At 39.3% G+C, this 20,810-nt stretch overlaps 1 protein-coding gene across 1 annotated transcript in view; it reads right to left on the bottom strand.

Moving 5' to 3' along the window:
* DNAH10 (dynein axonemal heavy chain 10) overlaps window positions 1–20,810 on the bottom strand; it is a 53,764-nt gene that overhangs the window by 20,961 nt on the left and 11,993 nt on the right. Inside the window, exons 15-49 of the mRNA XM_054173254.1 lie at window positions 20,652–20,810; window positions 20,224–20,340; window positions 20,044–20,146; window positions 19,659–19,837; window positions 18,797–19,008; window positions 18,337–18,493; window positions 17,680–17,913; window positions 17,449–17,571; window positions 16,264–16,497; window positions 15,561–15,784; window positions 14,831–15,100; window positions 14,555–14,738; window positions 14,131–14,265; window positions 13,579–13,731; window positions 12,855–13,043; window positions 12,610–12,756; window positions 11,569–11,760; window positions 11,296–11,414; window positions 10,973–11,131; window positions 10,545–10,680; window positions 10,283–10,405; window positions 9,631–9,765; window positions 9,130–9,343; window positions 8,545–8,664; window positions 7,484–7,629; window positions 7,146–7,298; window positions 6,370–6,630; window positions 5,558–5,730; window positions 5,077–5,170; window positions 4,353–4,520; window positions 3,856–4,044; window positions 3,060–3,231; window positions 1,931–2,134; window positions 1,082–1,162; window positions 520–717 (exon numbers count right to left, since the gene is read on the bottom strand). Of these exons, the coding sequence (XP_054029229.1) occupies window positions 520–717; window positions 1,082–1,162; window positions 1,931–2,134; window positions 3,060–3,231; window positions 3,856–4,044; window positions 4,353–4,520; window positions 5,077–5,170; window positions 5,558–5,730; window positions 6,370–6,630; window positions 7,146–7,298; window positions 7,484–7,629; window positions 8,545–8,664; window positions 9,130–9,343; window positions 9,631–9,765; window positions 10,283–10,405; window positions 10,545–10,680; window positions 10,973–11,131; window positions 11,296–11,414; window positions 11,569–11,760; window positions 12,610–12,756; window positions 12,855–13,043; window positions 13,579–13,731; window positions 14,131–14,265; window positions 14,555–14,738; window positions 14,831–15,100; window positions 15,561–15,784; window positions 16,264–16,497; window positions 17,449–17,571; window positions 17,680–17,913; window positions 18,337–18,493; window positions 18,797–19,008; window positions 19,659–19,837; window positions 20,044–20,146; window positions 20,224–20,340; window positions 20,652–20,810 (5,857 nt within the window). The remainder of the gene's footprint in view (window positions 1–519; window positions 718–1,081; window positions 1,163–1,930; window positions 2,135–3,059; window positions 3,232–3,855; window positions 4,045–4,352; window positions 4,521–5,076; window positions 5,171–5,557; window positions 5,731–6,369; window positions 6,631–7,145; window positions 7,299–7,483; window positions 7,630–8,544; window positions 8,665–9,129; window positions 9,344–9,630; window positions 9,766–10,282; window positions 10,406–10,544; window positions 10,681–10,972; window positions 11,132–11,295; window positions 11,415–11,568; window positions 11,761–12,609; window positions 12,757–12,854; window positions 13,044–13,578; window positions 13,732–14,130; window positions 14,266–14,554; window positions 14,739–14,830; window positions 15,101–15,560; window positions 15,785–16,263; window positions 16,498–17,448; window positions 17,572–17,679; window positions 17,914–18,336; window positions 18,494–18,796; window positions 19,009–19,658; window positions 19,838–20,043; window positions 20,147–20,223; window positions 20,341–20,651) is intronic.

Genomic DNA, 20,810 nt, shown 5'->3' with positions numbered 1-20,810 from the left:
CACAGAAGGTGATTACGTTTGGAGGTGCACTTGGCAGCAAGCAGCCTTGGTTATGAAAGGAAAATTACTCTAAGAAATTTTTCCTTTCCTAAGCCTCCCTAAGTCGCCACACTGTCCCCGTGTCTATATTACAGTGTTCAAGTTTCATCCTCTTCACATATTTCAGTGCCCACTGAAGTATGAATAAGAATTGCTTCTTGAGGAAGAATATCAAAGGCTGAGCTAGTATTAAATTTAATCAGACTCCTCAAATAGAGGAGCATCTGGGTATGGAGATTCTGGCTCATGTTCATGTACAAAAGCATTTGAGGACAGCCCACAGTTTGACATGAACATTCACATGTGGTCAGGCTCCTGGTCCAATGTCACAACCAGATGCCAGCACAACATTTGAGATAGCACTGATAAAATTGTTTTTGCACAACATGAGTAATAGGTTGGATTCTCACCACATTTTTTTTTCTCTTTAAAACATTTAGATCAAGTCTTAGCAAGTAGAAAATATCTACACAGCCTTACCTAAAATGAACTCATTTTTCTCATTCAGCAGTCTGGAGTAATTATTGATGAAATCAAGATAATTCTTTGGTGTGACGTGGTTGCTACGTCTCAGTTTCTGTAGAAACCTCTTGCTGAAATCCCCTACAGATTCATGCACCATGACCATGTGCTCAATCACTGACTCGGAGATCTCTGAGGGGATTCGATTGTTATTTCCTAAAGTTGGGCAAAAGAATCAGAAAATGGCAAAGGTTTAGGTTTGTCAGTGTTTTTAAGAGCATGATAATCATTCTTATGTACATCTAAGTCAGGCTTGGGCAAAAAGCAAGAGCACCTAGACCTCCTGGTAGGCAGACCACATTGTCTGCAGATCTAGGAGTTTTAATTTCACCCATTCAAAAAATCTATTTGAGTAAGAAATTTAATCCAAAACCATTTTTTGACTGGGGTTTTGAATCACCCATTTAGATTCGGGGTAACAAGCAAAACAGGAAATTAAATTACAAAATCTACAACTGCAGAGTAAAGAATATATTTCTTAGGCTATCCCAAAGGGTTAAAATTCTGACATTTTACATACCAACAAAGGATTGTGCAACTGCATACAAGGCTTGGCGGGGCCAGGGCAAGAACCAGTCAATACCAGTATTATTGACAAGACCTTAAAATAAAAGGATAATGTTATTTGAACAATTCCTATGTGAAACAGGACCCTAATCTGCCAGGTAGTCCCATGCTTTGCTTTATTTGTATCATGAATCTGCAGGATGTGTCTCATTTTACTCCTGCTTAGCAACATAATTTACCAGAATTCTCCTAGTTTGAAACAACCAACTTTGCCCCTGTGTCCTGCCAACCCCTGTGCCATCCTTTAGGCTGTCCTGGTCTACAGGATGGCAGCCAAGAGCTGCAACAAGGTATTTTAATGCCTGGGTTAGGATTCTCACTCATTCACATCTTTTACTCTCTCTTCCAGGATTCCTTTCAGCCACTGCTAAGTGCAGCATCCACCAGGTTCAAGTGTTTTTTCTCTCAGTGGGTGTCCCTTTTTTGATTTTGGATATAAAACTGTTTCTTCTTACCACAATCCTAGTTTCATAACGATTTAATACCACACATTCTTCTGTAAACTACAGAAGAGAGGCTCAGATATAGGCTGTATATTTCCAGTTCAATGGGGATAACCAATTGATTTCCAACTGTTCATCTGGAAAATTTAGCTAATCTGGTAAATGCTAATCAATAATACTCACTGATATGTGGTAATTAACTGGGGAAAAAATCATGCACTGTGAATCTTTAATCATGAAACCTCCTCTGCTTAGCTTTATCTGCCAGGCATCTCTGAGTGTCCACTGGAGACTTTCTCTTGCCTGCAAAGCTGTATGTATTTCCCAGGGAAGGGAGTAAGTAGTGTGTACAAAGATACCTGGGAAATTTCTGCACCACATTCTCAGACTGTCCCCAACTGGGGACATTCCCAGGACAATGTGCAGGTTGCTTGCACATTTGTTTACAAAATATTGCCAGACACTTTCTTTAGCTGGGTGCATGCCAGCTTTAGTAGCTTCCTCTCCAATCTGACTTATTATGGAGTCTTTTTCATCATCTGGAAAAAGGGCTGGCACCATTCCTGTAACATAAGGATAGAGGAATACTAGTGAGAACAACCAGTATGAGAAAACCATATGGTTTGGTATAGGGTAGATGAGAAACCAGCATCACAGATTTTAAACCTAGCACTGCAAAAATGATTCTGGATAGTTTTGAACGAAGCTATTAATCTGTCTGTTCTTCTCCTCCCCCAGGCCCCACAGAAAACAAAGAGAGTACTTGGGATGATGTGAGGGAATTTAGAGGAATAATTAATTCATTCTTGTTTGGCTCCAGCAACATGTACAAAATGTCACAAGAACATAAAGTGTTTTTAACTCTGCTAAGAAAATCTTCATTGGTGTCTAGAAACCATCAGTTCATACTTTTATCCTCTCAATCATGTGGCAAATATTTCATAAGTTACCTAATGACTGAAATAAGCAGACCAGTAACAGGGAAAACTAGACCATGGAACGGGATTTGACACATCTGTCTTCAAATGAGGCTGTGTAGGAATTTCTGTAGAGAGGGTGATCACACAGTGCTAGCTGCTGCTCCTTTTCAGCTGCTGTGTACACTAAAACATACCAAATTCTCTGTGTGTGTGTGTGTGTGTGTAAGCAGTTGCTGCAGTGAATGCTATCCAAAAGCCAATGGGTCAAAAAGTGGGTTGGTGGCAGCTGAAGATAGATCTCAGTCTTGGAAGAAATCTGAGACTCCTGCAACATCATGATCAGCATGAGTTAACTCTATCACCTTCCCAGACACATATGAATGACTGTAACAAGATGCTAAAAAGCCATTATTAAGGCCAAGATCATTCCAGGTAATACTGAAAGGTGTAATTAAGTAAAGCAGCAGAGGACACAGGGTGAAACAGTAATAGCTGGACCAAGGGTACATTCGAGGTCGTGAGGCACAAATAGATACTGATGGGGAGCAATTGAGGCTGCCTAAGCCACCTGAAGTTAACATATTGTTGATGAGCTCCAGGAAACTCTCTTCTGCTACATGGGCATCTGTAAACAAGAAGACCGTTGACTTGTTCTCAATACCCAGCTTCTGGTACAATTTTTTCAAATCTTCCCGGAAATTATTCTCTCCATATCCTCGACTCAAGATGATCTCAAATACCTGAGGATAAAAACATATACTGAGAAGAGAAGGATGGGCCCAAGACATGATGGCACCTCTAAATTTCAGTTAGACTGGATCTAGAGGTTTGGCTTAGCCCCTATCATCAGTAAATGTGCAAGTATCAAAATAATTGTGCACTACATTCTTTTTAAAAACTGCATTTGTACAACGCTGCTAGACTCCATTTTCAAAATTGCTTTGTGTTCATCCCCCTCTTTTGTTCTTCCTTTCCAAGCTCCTGTAAGAGACTGAAAGTACCTCTGAGAGAAGAACATTTCCTATCCAAAATATTATAGTATCAATCACAAGGTTCCTCAAGCAACACTGAGTGTTGCTGTACTACAGATAACTAACAAAAGCAGTAGGGACTGTTAGTTGTTCTCTGCAAAACCCATCTTTTTTTCTATTCCCAGTACCAAAACCCAGATTCAGGCACCGACAGCTTCCTGCCCAGATCACCCACAGCCACCATCTTAGATCTCACCCTGACTTTCAATCACCTCACCCCGATTTTCTCTCCACAGGGATGAGATGTCAGCCTGCTATTATCTTGTCTGTCTGATTTCCCTCCTTCCCTGCCATTTTAATCCTGATTCACTGCAGAGATGCAGAGTTACTAACCTCACAGCCAGCTGTATAGGCAGCCAGTCTCGTTAGGGACTGCTTTCCTGAGCCCCCCACTCCTATAAGCAGCGCATGCCCACGATCCATCCGTATGATGCGATGTACATGGATTAAGTGCTCCAAAGCATCATTAAAAAGAACCAGATTAATTTTCGTATGAAATTCATTATATTCCTCCAAAATCTCCTGCAGAGAAAGGTGGACAGAATGTTACTAGGCGACCTATGAAGCAATTAATAACATTAATCAAATAACAACCCATTTAGCAGCACTATTCCTTTCCCCTTCCTCAGCAAAAGTAAACTATTGGTAAACACTGTTGACTCTGTAGCTGACCCTCAGTTTTCATGACTGCAGTCCCCAAATGGGAAACAGTGCACAGGAAATTGTGCACACAGAAAGGGAACAGATTGCCCACAGTTTGAGGCAGGCTCCTGCTCATTCCTCAGGCACAGAGACAGAATGAGGCACAGTTACAAGCTGATGCACAGTACCTGAAAGACAGCTTTTGCTGCATCATAGTCTTGGATATCCTCATAAATACGAGGTTCATCTTCACTCAGTGCTGTTCTGAAATCTCCAAAAAGAATAGGATCCCTCATGGCCTGCTCTAAGTCATCTTTGAAATTCTCTTCAATCAGGTTTTGTATATGACCTTGTACCTTCAAGGATATGAAATGAGTCAGACATCTGAGGTCATATTCATTAAGCTCTTTTCAACTCAGCAAGCTGCATATATCCAAGTAAATTTTACTCCATTTCTTCCCTTAGCTCTCAAGGTATGAAACTGGCATAATTCTTTTAAGATTTGGAGCATTTTTCAGTTTGCATTAATAGCAAAAATTTGATCCATTGTTTAAGGACTCTGCTTTTTTTTTTTTTCCCACATAGTCACATTCTGATACAAGCCCTCCTAAAGGAAAATGACTTGAAGTGATTCAGTTTCCTCTGCACAGCTCTCACACTTTGTCACCCATGACAGTGCTAATTCATGTCCCTGGACTGGCAAACTCAGTGACACTCTCCACTCCTCCACAAGACCTACTCAGTCTGCCAATCACTTCAGAAAAGTCCATGAGCCATGTTTTAAATTAATGGAGGAACAGAATGGTTAGCAAGGCTGCAGTCTTGACTGCAAGATCCGAGTGCAACAGTTGCCAACGTTGCTGTTGCAAATTAGTTGCCATAGACTACTGAAAATTGAAAGAAATTACTCACCAACATTTTGTCTGCTTCATTAATCAGCCTGTCATGGAAAACCCTCAGGCACTCATTTCTCCAAACTCTCACCATCTGGGTCACTGTTTGAAACCTACATTAAAATTGAAATAGCAGACTGCACCAAATGAGCTGACGTGATTCCTAAGGCCATATGGTTGATAGCACTGACCAAAGCCTGGACTGAGTTTTACTCTTTTCGGTTTTGTTCTTTTCATAAGGGCAAATAATTAATTGGCTTGCATTTTAACCCCTGGATATTTTATTTAAGAAGGACTATCACATCACATCACATCACTGTTTGTCATCAAGAGTAATACTACAGTGTAGGCTGCTCCTGAACATTTTGTCATTGTGGTGATGGTTTAATGAAAAGTGACCAAATGTGACTGATTTCATAGACCAAATTACCTCACCTTCACCCAGATTCATCCAGTTTAAATAGATGGAGGACCATTGAAGACAATTTTTCTATTCTTACCTCTCTGGAGATGTCAGAATGAGTCCATTATAGACCCTGGAAAGATCCCGCAGGTTAAAAATGTAGTGGAATTTGGAAGGAGTGGGGGGTAGGTCACGAATAATCATTTTATAAAGCTCCAAAGTACACAGAGTAATCTTGTCTGAGATGGCTGCTACAGGCTCATTAAACACCTGCAAGCATGAGAAAGAAGAAGAGTTTGCATGAGATTGCCCAGAGAGACCTCAATGCTATTGAATATATTCTACTTTCCATCTTTTAACCATGCTGGGTATATATATGAGGGCAAGCACTTTCAGAACTTCCTATTCCTCTGTAGGCTGAACATTCTGCATTTAAATGTTTGGGTCAGGGCCACCTTCACTCCCAAGCTTGCACAGTGCTGAAGGTAATATCAGATTCCATGACTGGAACTCCCAAAGCTCTTCTACAGCAGAAAAAAATACGAACTGCTTTTTTCTTACACAACGTTGCAGGTTGCCTGCTAGTAACACAGCCTACTGCACTATATGAAATGGTTCACTGTCATTCAAGAAAGGGTTTGCTGACCTTTTTGTATTTGGTTATAGGCACCATAACCAAGTGATTCACACATTTCAACCTGTGACTCCTGACTTGAATCTTTACATATCATTCAAACATTTATCAAAACACTGTAAATTTGTCCTTTGAGAAAGAGGAGAGGAAGAAAAAGGAGGAGAGGAAGAAGAAAGCCTAATAACAGAAGACTTCAGATCTTGTGATAACAGAAATAAATGTCTATTTACAAATTAGAAACATGCTGAGCAACCATTTAAAAACAGTGAAATTACCGCAGTGTGGCCTTTCAGGATGGAGCTATAGATCAAATTCAGTGACTGCTCAGAAGGAAAAGGTATGTTAAAAACACTGAAGAGTGAGATGAATCGAGGGTCAACTTCATTCCGACCTCCTCCAGCCTTGCCCATGGCAGCAATAAACCCCAGGTCTCGAAGAGATTTGCAGTTCATCTCTTTACCACGGTCATACAAGATGCCCTTTTCTAGCAGCAGCTTCAATAGTGCAATGGGTTGTTGTGTGCCATACTCATCAACCTTTGTAATACAAAAGAGCCAAGATATTTAGGACACAGTCTATCAGCATGCCAATTACTGCTATAAATGTGGAAATATTGTGCTCCATACTCAGGAGGATGTTACAAGGACTAAAATGACACTTTGTAAAGCTCAAGGTCTGACTGTGAACATTTATTTCAATGTCTTCTATGAGAAAAGTGCTTCTCCTCCAAGACAGACTAAATGCACACATACTCTTTTGCCCTATTTGTAAAGGGAAAGGGATGGTTTCTGCAGTACACAACCTGAGGCAATATTAGGTCACAGAAACATGATTTTAATGGTATAGAGAAATGATCCAACATCATCTCTTTTATAGGACAAATATTGTATCAGACAGAAATACTCCATACTACATGCAAGTCCGACTCTTCTGGAGATCCTAAGCTCAAATCCAGTCATGAACTGGAGCGATTCAGTGGATCTGTGTATGAAGGGCCACTGGTGCCAGCCCAAATATTTCTACACTACCTTGCAATCTGTTGGCAGCTTACCCTTGGCATATTCATATCATCCATGAAAACAATGAGGCGTTTTCCCATAGGAGGGCCATAGGTGTCTTTAGTTCTTTTCTCTATGTTTGCCTCTAGGTTTCTCTGAATGTCCATTGATGTTGTACGAGAAGAGAAGTTAATTACTAGCAGCAGCTGCAAAGGGGAGGAAATGGATGAGAATGGATTTTTACCTGGTCTTTTAAATAAAGCATTCCAAAAATGTACTTAGAGTGTCAAACATAAAGGAAACACTTCTCTGGTCCCTTTATTCACAATGCAGGTTTAAAACAAGGACAAAGAATGAAAACACAGCTTTACAAACAAGGCAAAATACATACATTGAGGTCTTTGTTCAGGTTGTTTAGGAAGTTTTGTGTAGTTGCTGTTTTAGATGTACCCGATACACCTACAAGAACAACTGGGTGTTTTACTTTTGCCATCTGCTCTAGTAACCAAGTAGTGCGTGTTGTATCCACTGTAGGCACTGAAAAAGATCAATAATGTGATCTCAGGTTAAATTAAAACGCAGTACAGCGGCGGGGACTGATATTTATAGCATAGTGTTGGATCAGACTCTCAAGGTATTAACATGCAGTTGCACAAAGACAACATCTGAAATATCCACTCACTAACAATGATGAAAGAAAATTTTCATTGCTCAACCATCCTATTTCAGCTTTTATTGTTGGGATCTTTTCTCATATAGATACATTTTTTAAGCATTCATCTTCCATATAAGAGGGTCATGAACTGGTTAGGCTCCATTTAATCCCTTTTTAGAGGGCATAATCAGGATTTATTTGGATTATAAGCCTTTTTCCAGAACTCTACAGAGATGAAATTTTTCTCTGTGAATAGCCTGCCACTAGGAACAAATACAGAGATCACATAATGAACTCTTCTGTCAGTGAAGTTAAGCTGTACTTGCTGAAGTATTACTGTAGAGTAACCTGCCTTAATTTGTCCTTAACCATGAAAAGCACCTGTCACCATTATACAGTGCTTGAAGTAACAGCCAGTAACAGTCTTAAGAACATAATTTTGACCTACCAAGTAGAGCTAGTATTTTTTCTAGATTTTCTGGCAAAGCAGTTTGTGAATCTATTGCTATTCTGGCTTGTAAAAGGCACTGTTAGCTCCAATAAGTCTTATTACCTGAAACAAGCTTTTCATCCCTTCCCCATTTCTTTATTACACAGTGCTGTAATTCAGCTCTACTGCTGCTAAATGATGATGGCAAGAACATTAAATAAATTGATTTGTGCTGTCACAAGAAACTGAACCTGTGCAGATGACCTTCGGTACAGAAAAAGATTGTCTCATGCTAGGTGCCATGCACTCAGTGGTAGCACATTATAAATGAAAGGCATATCATCACTGTATTTTCTCTCACACTCACCTAGAATGTCAAGAAATTTTACTTGAGGTTTATGAATATATTCAGGAACAAGTTTCATCCAAGGTACCCACTTTTTTTGAAATCCATCAAAATGGAAGTCATACAAAGTTGGCAGCTGACCTGCAAATCATTAAGCCATATGAGGTTTTCTAGGACATTGAAATATTTCAGAAGAAAATAATCTGAGCTGAAAGAGAAGGGTAAGATTCTGGACCAAGCTGGGCAACACTCTGTTCTGTTTACTTCTCATTTAACCCACTAAGAAATGCACCAAAATTCTCTCAGTCCAGCACTTAGATCATACTATTGCTTCTTAAGCACCTTCCACTGGCTTTCCCTTCATGTTTCATTTTTTCTTTCACTGTTTCTCTCTTCAGCTTGGCATAGACAAGTATAGTTCTGTGAGGGTAAACCGGTCATCTAGCATCAGTACCTCTACATGGTTTTCAGTGATAGTCCTTCAGAGAGCACATTGTTCTACCAAGATATTTAGCTGAAAGGAAGAACAATGTTCTGCCTTCATGGAAACTAACACTTTTCTAATACAATTGATGTCATTCAGACTAAATTATGACAAGACCCTACCTGGCAGCTCCCCTGGCTTAGCCAGGATGTTGTCATCACAAACAATAGACATGCAGGAAATACGTTTAACATGTTCATCAAATTTAATTCTCCCAGCATCCAGAAGAGCAGCACCTAAGGAGGAGTACAAAGCTTCTAAGAAAAAACACTCCAGAACATCAGGATAATCAGGCTGAACAACCAGAGCTTCCAGCATCACAGTCAACTGCACCACCTGTTTCAAAACAAAACAAAGCTGTGAACAGAATTGTCATGAAAACACTTAATGTTTCAGGTGTTTAACTGTCTGCTTATCTTTACTCCTTACAGGTGTAGCTACTGACACAGTAGAAGAGCACTGTTAGGAACTGACTCTTTCTTTTGACTCTTGGTGCTCATCACTAGCAAACTGATATTTCAGCACAGATATTTCTGTGCTTTCTTTGGGAGGATTTTACTCTCTCCATCATTCCAATCCTCTTTTCAGATAACCATTTTCAACCTTTATTCTCTGTTCCTTACCATATTTAAATCTGATTGAGGAACAATGGTCTTCAGCCTTTCTCCATGGCTTCCATCTGTAATTCCCTCTACAATCATATCAATAAGGGAGGGCACATATTTTTCAAAGAGGCGATTCAATTCGGTTCTCTCTTGCTGAGGAACAAAAAGGATAATAATTCAGCTCACAGAAACCTGGAAAGCCGATTTTTGAGAACAGAGCTTCCCATCAATACCTGGCTAACCAAGTATGATTTTTCTTGAAGGTACCACTTCTACCAAAGACAAGGTACAGTCACATGAAGGAATGTGACACTGCATGGGTTGAATTCTCAGAAGGTGAGGATCTATATTGCTCTGGTGCTAGCAACTAAGTTGTCTTAATTCTGCTCCCCATGGACTGGAGTTTTTAATCTAAATTTAAGAAATAAGGATCTAAGCAATCTCACTATTACCTCAGGAGATGAGGCAAACTGATTTCTTGGTTCTTCAGTTCTCAGAAACAACCAGAGTTAGAAAAGCTGGGAACTCTCTTTAGCCCTCTGCTGCAGGCCTAGTGATTAGATTTGCTGTCAGAAATTGAGACTACCTTTACAAAGACTGAGGGGTTCTACAGCTGTCTACAGTTAGCATTTAATATAGATACTCTCTGAACAAGTGCAGAAATTCCCACCTCGTTTTCTCTTCCTTTTATCCACTTCTCCCAGGAGGGCTTATACCTCAGATTTTTAGGATCTACAAAGACCATTCCACAGCGGGACACCGTGGCAGGAGATGCATACTGTAAGTCACCAACCTATCAGATAAGCATATAAGATAATCATACAGTTAAACAAAGAAAAGATCCAGTCACTGTTTTTAAGGTTATTAGAGTCATCTGTACCTAATCCTTCCCAGATATTAAATTACCATGCACAATTTAACTCATTGCTTACCTCAAACAACAAAGCACAGTGAGACTGAAGTCTAATCCGCTCGCCATTTGCCAGGGTCAATAACCTGTTGTCATCCATGACAGAATTCATGTTTTCAACCCAGAGAGCATCCACATCTCCATCAAACAGAATGTATCTGTGGATACAGGAGCCAGAAGGCACTGACTAACCTCTGATTTTACTAACATATTTAAGAATTCAGATGTCAGCCCAGGTGTTTTGAATCCTCCCATTCATTTCTGATAATTGCATACTTTCCATCCATCTCACAGAGGCTGGAAACTCACAGAAGACATAAAGATCCTTAGACATTTTCTATTTATTTAGCATTTGGGCCTTTTAATAGTTCAGTATCAAATATATTTTTTTTAAATGTTGATGTAAAACTCAGTATCTAAAAGTCATCAGAATGATTTCTAGCTGTCTACCTTCTCTCTTTTTTGTCAGTAGGTCTGTTGATCTCCCGAAAAATGTTTGACAGAACTCCGTCTGTCCAGTCTCGTGTGGTAGGGTCAAGGATCCCGTACAGCTCAATCACACTCATAGCTTTAGGGTTCATTGTGTAAAGCTTAGTCAATAATCCCAGCCTAGAGTGAGAAAAGCAATATTAAAATGACAAAATGCCACCTCATGTTATAACCCAAACAAATATTGTGGTCAGCTATTGATTTTTCATGACTGCATGGGGCTTAATTATGCAGTCCATGCCACTCTTACAACCTGAATTCTGTATATCAAACTCTATACTCACTTGCTTTGGGCCTGGCACAAAGCATTAATGACAACTGACTTGCCACCTCCAGTAGGTCCAACTACCATTGTGGTATGTCGAGTTAGCATGGTCTCATACAGCTGAACTACTTTATCCACCTGAAAAGTAAATATTAATTCAATAGACTGCTGTCCATAGTTCTGCTGTGGAAAAGACTAATCTAAGCTTTCCTGGAGACACTCCAGAGTGCAGCAAAGCCTATCCAGCCTAATGTTTACAGCAAACACGCAAGCTAGTAACATTTTTTTATACCTGGTCTGGTAAAATAACATAACCCCATTCTTCCAGTACTTGTTCCACAGCATCATTAAAGTTAGGGTAGCGGACTCGAGGGCAATCCAGGCCAGGAAACAGGTCAGAAATTAGGCCAAGGAAGAGAGGTACATCTTCAAACACAAATTTAGGAAGATTCATATCTCGTAGAGCTCTCATCAGTACAACTTCCTAGACAAAACACAGCAGAATCAATGTTTATCGAACATCTAACCAATTATCTAATATGTAGTAACTTAAACACTCTCAAAACTATTGCCTGATTACTTTAGTGGAGCTTTGAGAATGTTTTCTTGGCATCAGTCTGTAGTGGAAACAAAGGTTATTTCATAAGAACTAAGCAGACCAATAGCAAATTATAATACACTGCCTTTTTCTACCGTAATAACCGAACAGCACATGGCTGGAGTGGCCCACATCACATGATCTGATGTCAAAATAACCAACTGTTATATGAACATATCCAGGTTCTGTAGTCCCCCTGAGAACATCATTTAGACCATAGCTTCCTGCAAACCTGCAGTGTGCATCTCTACATAACCTTGTATGAGAGGTTCCTTCAGCTGTCTCCAAGTCTTTAAGAAGAAATTTGAAAGAGAATTTCCCTAAGCAACTGGGTATCAGAACTGTACACATAGAAATAAAAACTAGGTTTAAAAGAAAGCCATAGAAAGCAATGCAGTACTGAGTAACTTCCATTTATAGGTTTACTACATGAGCTATACAATTGCACAACTAGAGCACTCATTGCTCAAAAAACACTTTCATTATTCATCCAGAGACATTCATCTGGCTGCTTGCATAAAAAGAAATAGAATACTTCATTTTCTACAGATTTCCCTGCTTTGACCTCAGTTCTGATGGTAACTTGCTGGCAGAGGGCATGATGAGACTGAGTGAGAGTAAGTGAAATAAGACAAGTAATATAAATGCTCCTAGTTCCAACACAGACAATCTGCAGCAGATGTGTAAACACATCCTTTTCCTAATGAAAAAGATGTAACAAAATAGTAAATCTACCTCAGTGAGGTCTGGTGATCCCCTTTTCAGTTCTCCAGCCATCACCAACACTGATTTAAGGGCTCGCAGTCCAAAGTCATAATGATGTTGCTTAGAAAGCTGCTCCTTTGCCAGCTTGTATAGCACTGTCATCTTTTTTGCAAGGACCTGTTTGAGATTTTAAGTTAGAGAAGCACACATGTGTAAGTCACAGCCAAACACTGGCCGTGCATACATGGCTATGGGTAGCAATAAAATTTTCTTACCTTTGCCATAAGGAACCCTTCAGAAAAGAGCATGATTTCACAGATTTGCTGAAGATCTGGTACAATAACAACCACAGGCCTGAATAAAGCTTTTACAGACTCAGGAAGCTCAGTCCGGCCAGCATAACCAGGATTCATTGTGATAAAAATGGCCATTCGGCTGTCAAGGGCAATCTCCTGTCCTTCAAACTAAAGGTATAAGGATATGTTAGAACAATGTGAAATTGGAATGCTCAAACAGAAACCCAGCAATACTGGGGCACCTGATGAGGACAACATGTTAAAATATTTAGCTTTAGATAGTCATCCAGATACATTCATCCCACTGTGTGTATCTTCTCACTGTATCTTGCACATAAACATCAAAACATTTCACATTTCTCTATCACATTTTCTGTCTGAGGGTTTTGAATTCCAATAAATATCAGTAAACAAAGCCTCACAATCCACATCAATTTGCTCTTATCCCTAATTAGTGCTACAGCATTATCCCATTTATTTACTATTATCCTGTATAGCTTACTTTTCTCTCACTTCATAAAGGAAGAACCTAGCAAATCAGTAAGGATCTAACATCTCTGAGAGCACATTATCTGGAGATTGAAATGCCCAGCACAGATGAATTACAGAAGGCAGCCTTTTGATCTAATGAAGGGGTCTGACTCTGAACCAGCCTCAAAAACAATATTAGCTTTCACAATTATTCTTCATTTTTAATATTTACCTGAAATCTTTTCATATGATTCATTAAAGCTTTTCGAATAGTCTGAATCTGAGAAGAAATGACTGAAAGCACAGAAGCATCGATACGATTGAACTCATCAAAGCATCCCCATGCTCCACACTGAGCAAGACCAGACAAGATTTTACCAACTGCCTAATAAGAACAACAAGAAAAACATCTCAGCAATGAATATATGAAACATTCAGTGTCAGCAAATTTTGGAGTATGCTAAAACTCTTAGTAACTGGGTAAAACCTCTGGATATTTACATATGCAGGAGATAGCAATCTGTCATGAGGTCTTTCAATAATTACTTTCAAAGTGCAGATTGCCTATGATGAGCTTGAAGATATCATCTAGTCATTGCTCTCCCACTTGAAAGCACCTGATGTTCCTTCAGGGATTTATTCTAAATAGACATTTTTACTACATTTCATTATTAATTAGCATGAGAGGTACTTATGCAGAAGTTCAGAGTATGTCCTCATCCTGGACATTGAAAAAGAGCAGTAACTGGTACTTTATGAGACACCACCAATCTTTAACTCTTACTTTGAAGTCCATTCCTTCTCCACAGTTTGTTACTACACACAGTAAGCCCAGGGCTTTGGCCAGATCCTTAGTTGTTTCTGTTTTTCCTGTACCTGCTGGGCCTGCTGGTGCTCCTCCCAGAAACATTGATAAAGCCTTTGGAGACAGACCAAAAAGCAAAACAAAGAAACAAAGCTTGGGTTACACAGGTTGGTATCAAAATTGCAAATGAACCTTCAGGTATAAAAAGCTTTAAATTGTATCTGTGAATGCATTCTACATTATCTTTGAGGCAAACAGATTAGAAGGATATCACAACTGATCAAACACATTAGCCTTCACACTGGCATCTAGGAGATAACAAGAAGTAGCAATCAAACTGTTAAGTGATTGCCCAGAAGCATGTCTAAAAAGGGTTTGTTAAAAAAAATCTCCTTGAGCATACTTGTGTGAGCGTGAGGTAAATGCGGTCGGTGAGCGGGGTGATCACCAGCCGTCCGTTCAGCCCCATGTACTCGTAGCCATAGCCAAAGGTACCGGTGCACTGCCGCACACTCAGGTCATCAGGCTCCCGCACCCAGTAGAAACGCAGCTGGCTCTCCCATTCAAACTCCTGAGCCTGCAGAATGCTGCAGGAGAGAGGCTTGCTCACATGAGGTAAAAGCATGGAAATGCACTCTCTGCATTTGATATTTTCTCAGTAGGCTGGGGGGGTGGTTACCTGTCTCTTACAAATGTATCAACAATGTCTCTGGCATGAACATCGATAATGAGAACAGTGTTGTACTTTTTCCTATCATTTTTGCTCAAAGGCATTGCAATGCGGGTAACCAGCTCATCAATCTGCTTGTGCATCTTTTTAGCATAAAGTTTCATTGCCTGCTTTTCTCCCTTCTTCACTTTCCGAAAGACATCCTCTACCTGCCAAGTCCACCACACCTGATTAGCAGCTAGCACCATCATGCCTTGATAGAGTAACATCCAGTCAACTCTGTGGGAAATACAGTGAAAGAGTCTGAATTATTGTTTATTCTATGAGGAAAGGAAAAGAAAAGGAAAGCGAACTAGGAAGGGGAAAAGGAAGGGGGAAGAGGAAAGGAAAGGAGGAGGAGGAAAGGAAAGGAAGGGGGAAGAGGAAAGGAAAGGAGGAGGAGGAAGGAGAAAAGAGGAGGGGGAAGGGGAAGGGGAAGGGGAAAGGCCGCTGAGAAAAAACATACTGTACACACAGTAGAAACAGAAACTCAAGAAGTGGGAAATTAGAAATGATGGGTAACATACTTTTTTCTGATCAGTTAAATACTGCATATGCATGTATTCATATCATTCTGCATACAGAAATACATGCTAAATTGTTCAAAAAAATTAAAATTAAATCTTTATTTTCCTCCATTGCTACAGGCTCACAAGAACATGCAAGGTATTTGTGTTACACTTGACAGTGATTGTTTCACCTGCTTCTGTCTTCGCAGTATCGAAAAATAGCTTCCTTGGTAAGGAGTCTGTTTGTGCGTCTCATTTCTTCTAGCACTGCTGTCATCCAATTCTCCACTCTGCCCTTGGCAGCTACAGCCTGTCGGAACTCCATCACCTCCCCCTCAGCTGAAATCATGGCTGTAGCAATTTTCTCATCACCATCACCATCTTGAAACCTCAGGGAGGCTATGTTATCATACATCTGAAATGCACCAATAAAGAAATGCAGCAGCATTTTAGAAACAAAGCTTCAAAGATATAAGGAGTACCTAGGCCCCATTTAATCCTGAAAGGACATTTCTATGAGAGAAATGGGTGTGACTCTAAGTAATCAAATAGGAATGCTGATAAATTGCTCAGCAGCCCAACTGCAGAGTAAGCAGGCAAATGGTCTGGACCAAATGACACTGAGTTGTTGTTTTTTCAGAAAATAAAGAGCTATCATGATCTACAAGAAGGTTCTTTAATGATTGATTATTCTGCTAGCATTCCTCTACCTTAACTCCTGCTGGCCAGTGTGAAAGCCAGGAGGTAGTTCAGAAGTTTCTTCAAGGTGCTTCCAAGATGCACTTTGTATACAATAAATATTAGCATATCCTTAATAGTATCTACAATATAGCCTGTTAAACTTTTGTAAAGCACCTAAAAGCACAAGCACTGTGGAAAGCCAGACATTGTTACCTTTATCATGTGTTCTTGGACACAAAGTGGGTTACTACTGCCAAGGATACTAAGCAACTCCTCATCAGATATAAAGAAAAATCTTGGGAAAGCATTTCGCTTGGAGTCCAAATAATCATTCAAGCTTTTCTGACATTTCTCCAGCACATCATTTATATGATGCAAGTCTGACAGACGATTTGGGGCTTCACAGGATTTTCTTATTGTTGGTTCTTTTACAGTTTCATCCATAATCTACACAGGAAAAAAAGAAAGTTTAGGAAGTACTGAAGAGCAATAGATTATACTGAATTATTTTTAACTAGTAACCAAAGCACATAGGCAGCACAAGCAGTATAGGTTCTTACAGAAGTGAATTAGACAGAGTTTTAAATATTGTTTCCTGTTGCTGCAGTGGTACATGAAAACATGAAGACACCATGCTTGAAAAGCTGAGAGCATGGAGATAATGCTGTAAAAACAAGTGTAAGCAAGACAAGCCTGAATCCCAATGCATACAAGCATAAGAATATACACAGCTTAGTTTGTTATTATCATAGTAAAATGTGACTGTTTCAGGCTATGCCTTTAAAAAGGGACAGTTACTGAGACACTCTAGCTGAATGTTTTGGTGTAAGAATGAAAACAAAGATAATTCTAAATGAATTTAATTGGTAGATTAGTAGCAATGTAACTTTAAATTTTAGTTTTAGTTCAGTTTGTCTCAGTCAGTCTGTCTGTTTCAGTCTGCCTGAGCAGCTGCTGTCTTTCTGTGCTTGGCTGACCTTGGACTAATGAGATAAGAAACTAATTCTTTTTCTTCCCTTAGCAATTTTCCCCTTAATAATTACTTTTCTCTCTCTAACCCTTTTAGGGAAAAATTATGTGGTGGTGAGAGAAAGTTCAGTTCTCCCCCCGACATAAAGGTAAAAAGCTGTGTCTGATGAAAGGAAAAAGGGCTTCTGCCTGCCCAGTGCTGCCAGTCAAGGATCTGTCCGGCTTAGCTAAATGAAGATAAGTCCTTTGAGTATGGCAGGTATGAAGTAAAAGACCAGAGTTCCTGTGTTCCCCAGTGTCATACACCATTCAGTGAAACATATCATTCTTGGGTTTATAAACAGCACAGAAAAGCACTAACTAACTATGAAACTGGAAGCAAAATGCACTAAATAATTATGCCGTGTACAAGTCAAGTCAGTTACTTGCCTTTTTAAGCATCCTGTCTACATTGTCAAATATTTTGGCTTCCTCTGGAAGCTGTGATCTGATATCCCCACCAATAAAGATGCTCTCCAGGTACATCCATTTTCTCTGAACCACCATCCAGATCTAAAACACAAATGCTACCATCAGAGAAACAAACAAACAAAGTATAACAGAAATCTCTGTTTATAAATTATAAACATTAATTATTTAGTCCAGCACTTTTCTCCCTACCTCAATTACTTCACCAATTAATGACAGAGTTTTTTCCCAGCAGTGAACAGTTGAAAGGAAAGGACCCACAAATCGGCTGCCCAAAACACTCTGAAGATTGGCATTGTTGTCATCAAGAATCTCTATAATTTCATCTACAGGTCCCAGAATGAAGCCTCGCTTCTCAGTGCCTTTGAAGTATATTTGTACAGTGAATTTCAGGTGTTCCCATGTTTCTGCTATTTCCTTCACACCCTGCATGTGAGCATAAAAAGATGCATGTTGCAGTCTTTGAATACCAGACAACTATAATCTTAGCATAAGATTATATCAATTAATTCAGCAAAAGTTTTGCACAGATTTTCTAACTCTGGTTTATAAAGAAGAGTGTATTTAAAATTATCATGATGAAAACAGAAAGGATCTTTCTTCAGATCCTCTTTCATAGACCTGTCTTGCTTGTAATAACTGATATCCAATATGCTGCTGCCAAAGTTAAGATAGTCAGGATTCTGCACCATGTGTTAGCTGATTAACAGAGCTATTCATCTCAGCTGCCATCAGGTACATCATGGCAGCTCCCTGAAGACTGGCTGCCATACCAGCGTAAAAAATCTAATCTATAACATAGACTGCTGTCATCTATGGGTTTAGTTTTATTATGATTTTCCACATTACCTTCTCAATGCTAAGCTCCTTAACAGCTTTTCCAACTATTTCACTGATAACATCTGAGTGTCTGTGAAGTTCCATAGCAAACATATTCTCCAAAGTGAATGTTTCTGTTGTCATTTCAAAACTCGTCCCTGTTCTCTCCATAAGGTCTTGCCAATGCCTGTTTTAAATTGACACATCAACAACTGTACCAACCACCATGATAGAGTAAAAATGAAAACAATTGTAATTTCAGATATAATCATGAAACTACATTTGGCACACTACTGTTTAAACAAGAACTAATATTTTGAATATATAAAATATCCCAGCCATCTTAGTGACCTCGCATTACACAAGTTCATTAAGCAGAAAAGGAAGTTTCAAGCTGCAGGACATGGTGTGATACCAGTACCTGAAATTAAGAGTTTTAACAAAATAAACATCTTGTGTATATAGAAAGTGGATTTAAATCAAAGCAAACCTTTCTCGTAAGGCTTCATTTTTCAAATCAAGCAACAAAGGAATGGACTCTCGGAATGCCTTCATTTTTGTTTCTAATTGGAAGGCCACTGGCATACTGCGTACTTGTTTGGGCAGCTTTCGAAGAGCTTTAAGAAATCCTTCAATTCCTTCCTGAAGAATCTGAACATTGAGGTTTATCCAGAGTGTCTGAGACCATTCCTTTTTAGCTGCCTGGGAACAAAGTCATCAAGAGGGGAAAAAATAGTATTTCCTTTTAGTTCTGAGCAACAGTGAAAAAATCTTTCCACTACAGTAGGATCTAAAGACCACAGCCAGATGCAGAAGCAATTGTATTAACATTCACAAACAGAGAGGTACATGTCCAAGAGACATTCATTGCCAACCACAAGCAGTCATATAAGAAATAATCAAAAGGAAATACAGAGACCAGGAAAAGCATCCCTAAGAGCATATCTTACAGGGAATTTCATTTTGGAATTAAACTTATTAAAAAATAGCTAACATCCACTAAAGCCTGAAATACCCACTGTCATCTGCACATACATGATATCCAAAAGTAGTTCCACTGAACAGGAGACTTGTTCAGTAAAATGTCACCCAATAATTGTTAGGGGACACAGAAGGTCTGCTCCTATCTGATAAGAGTATGTGGTTGGTCCACTATGGAGGCACTGTTAGTCCTGGTATAATATCATTAAAATCATTCCATCGTGATGGTCAATTTCAGGTCACCGCTTACTTTATGTAACGGCTTATAACAGACCTGATAGTTACTAGAGGACAATGCAGCCTCTTCTCCTCTCCCCCACCTCTGCTGTATGTGTGTGCATGTGTCTGTGTAAAAACAGTGCAGCACTTACTCTTTGTAACTCATAAATTTCATAGATCTGCTTCAGACCTTTCATATCATTCTGTGCTTTCATTAAATCAGGGTACAGCGTAGCTGGCAAATCAAAAAGTTTCTCAACACTGCTGAGCTCCTGACGAATATTTTCCAATTTTTCCACTTCTTTTTCAAAAATGGCCATGAGTTCCAGTCCTGGGAAAGCAGAGGAAGTTTTCTAGGTAAACAGTTCCAGGAATCATGGGAAATAAATATGACAACATTTGCATATAGTCCAGTCCATATTTGTGGTTGATCAGTTTGTATGTTAATGAGGAAAGCACAATTTTATTGTTTTCAATAAAATTTTCAGACCTGACCAAAGATTAATATTTTAAAGGCATCACTTTACACACATTTACCTCTGTCAAGATCTTCCCCTACTGAACCAGGTCCCTCCGACATGAATTTATGGAAGAAACCTTCTATCTCTTTGTTGTAGTCCTCAATTTGCTGCTGTGTAACCTGAAGAGAACAGTATTTAAATTCTTTTCTTTTCCTTTCCATTTCTATTTTTTTCTAATATTAATTACAAATATTACCTTTGTGAATGACCTTTTTATGCCTCCAAGGTTGTGATCAACTTCTGATGCTTCAAAGAAGAGAGTCTCCCACTTTTCCTTAATCTTGTCAGCCACCTCTTGTTCTTCTTCAGCTACCTAAACCAAAACAAGTAACATCTCTCATGAGAAATAGTCACAAGAAAGCAAGGAATATGTGCTCACAGTATAAATTTGTAAAACAGAAAACCAGCATCAAAGTGATCTGAGTCAGATTTAAACATATGACCATTTTAAAGTGAAGATTCTGTTCTGAGCAGGGGGTTGAATTAGACAATTTTCAGACATTCCTTCTAGCCTCAACAATACAGTGATGCTGTAAAAAGTCTTCAAAGGAAAGCATTTATTCATACACATGAGGCATTTGTGTCCCTGGCTCAAATCTAAGCTGTTTTCTGAGATGCACTTACTGGAACATTGTACATTGTAAGTGTTCGGTATCTCTCCCAGATGTCCAAATATTTCAGTTCCACTTCAAAGGACATGCCTCTGATCTCTGCAATTGTGCCGAGAACAATTCTGAGATTTTCCAGGGAATCAGGAGGTTTCTTGAGACTCTGTGATAATCT

This window comes from Dryobates pubescens, chromosome 25, assembly GCF_014839835.1.
Source record: "Dryobates pubescens isolate bDryPub1 chromosome 25, bDryPub1.pri, whole genome shotgun sequence".
Taxonomy (NCBI): Eukaryota; Metazoa; Chordata; class Aves; order Piciformes; family Picidae; genus Dryobates; species Dryobates pubescens.
This window is presented reverse-complemented; position numbering and strand designations above follow the sequence as displayed.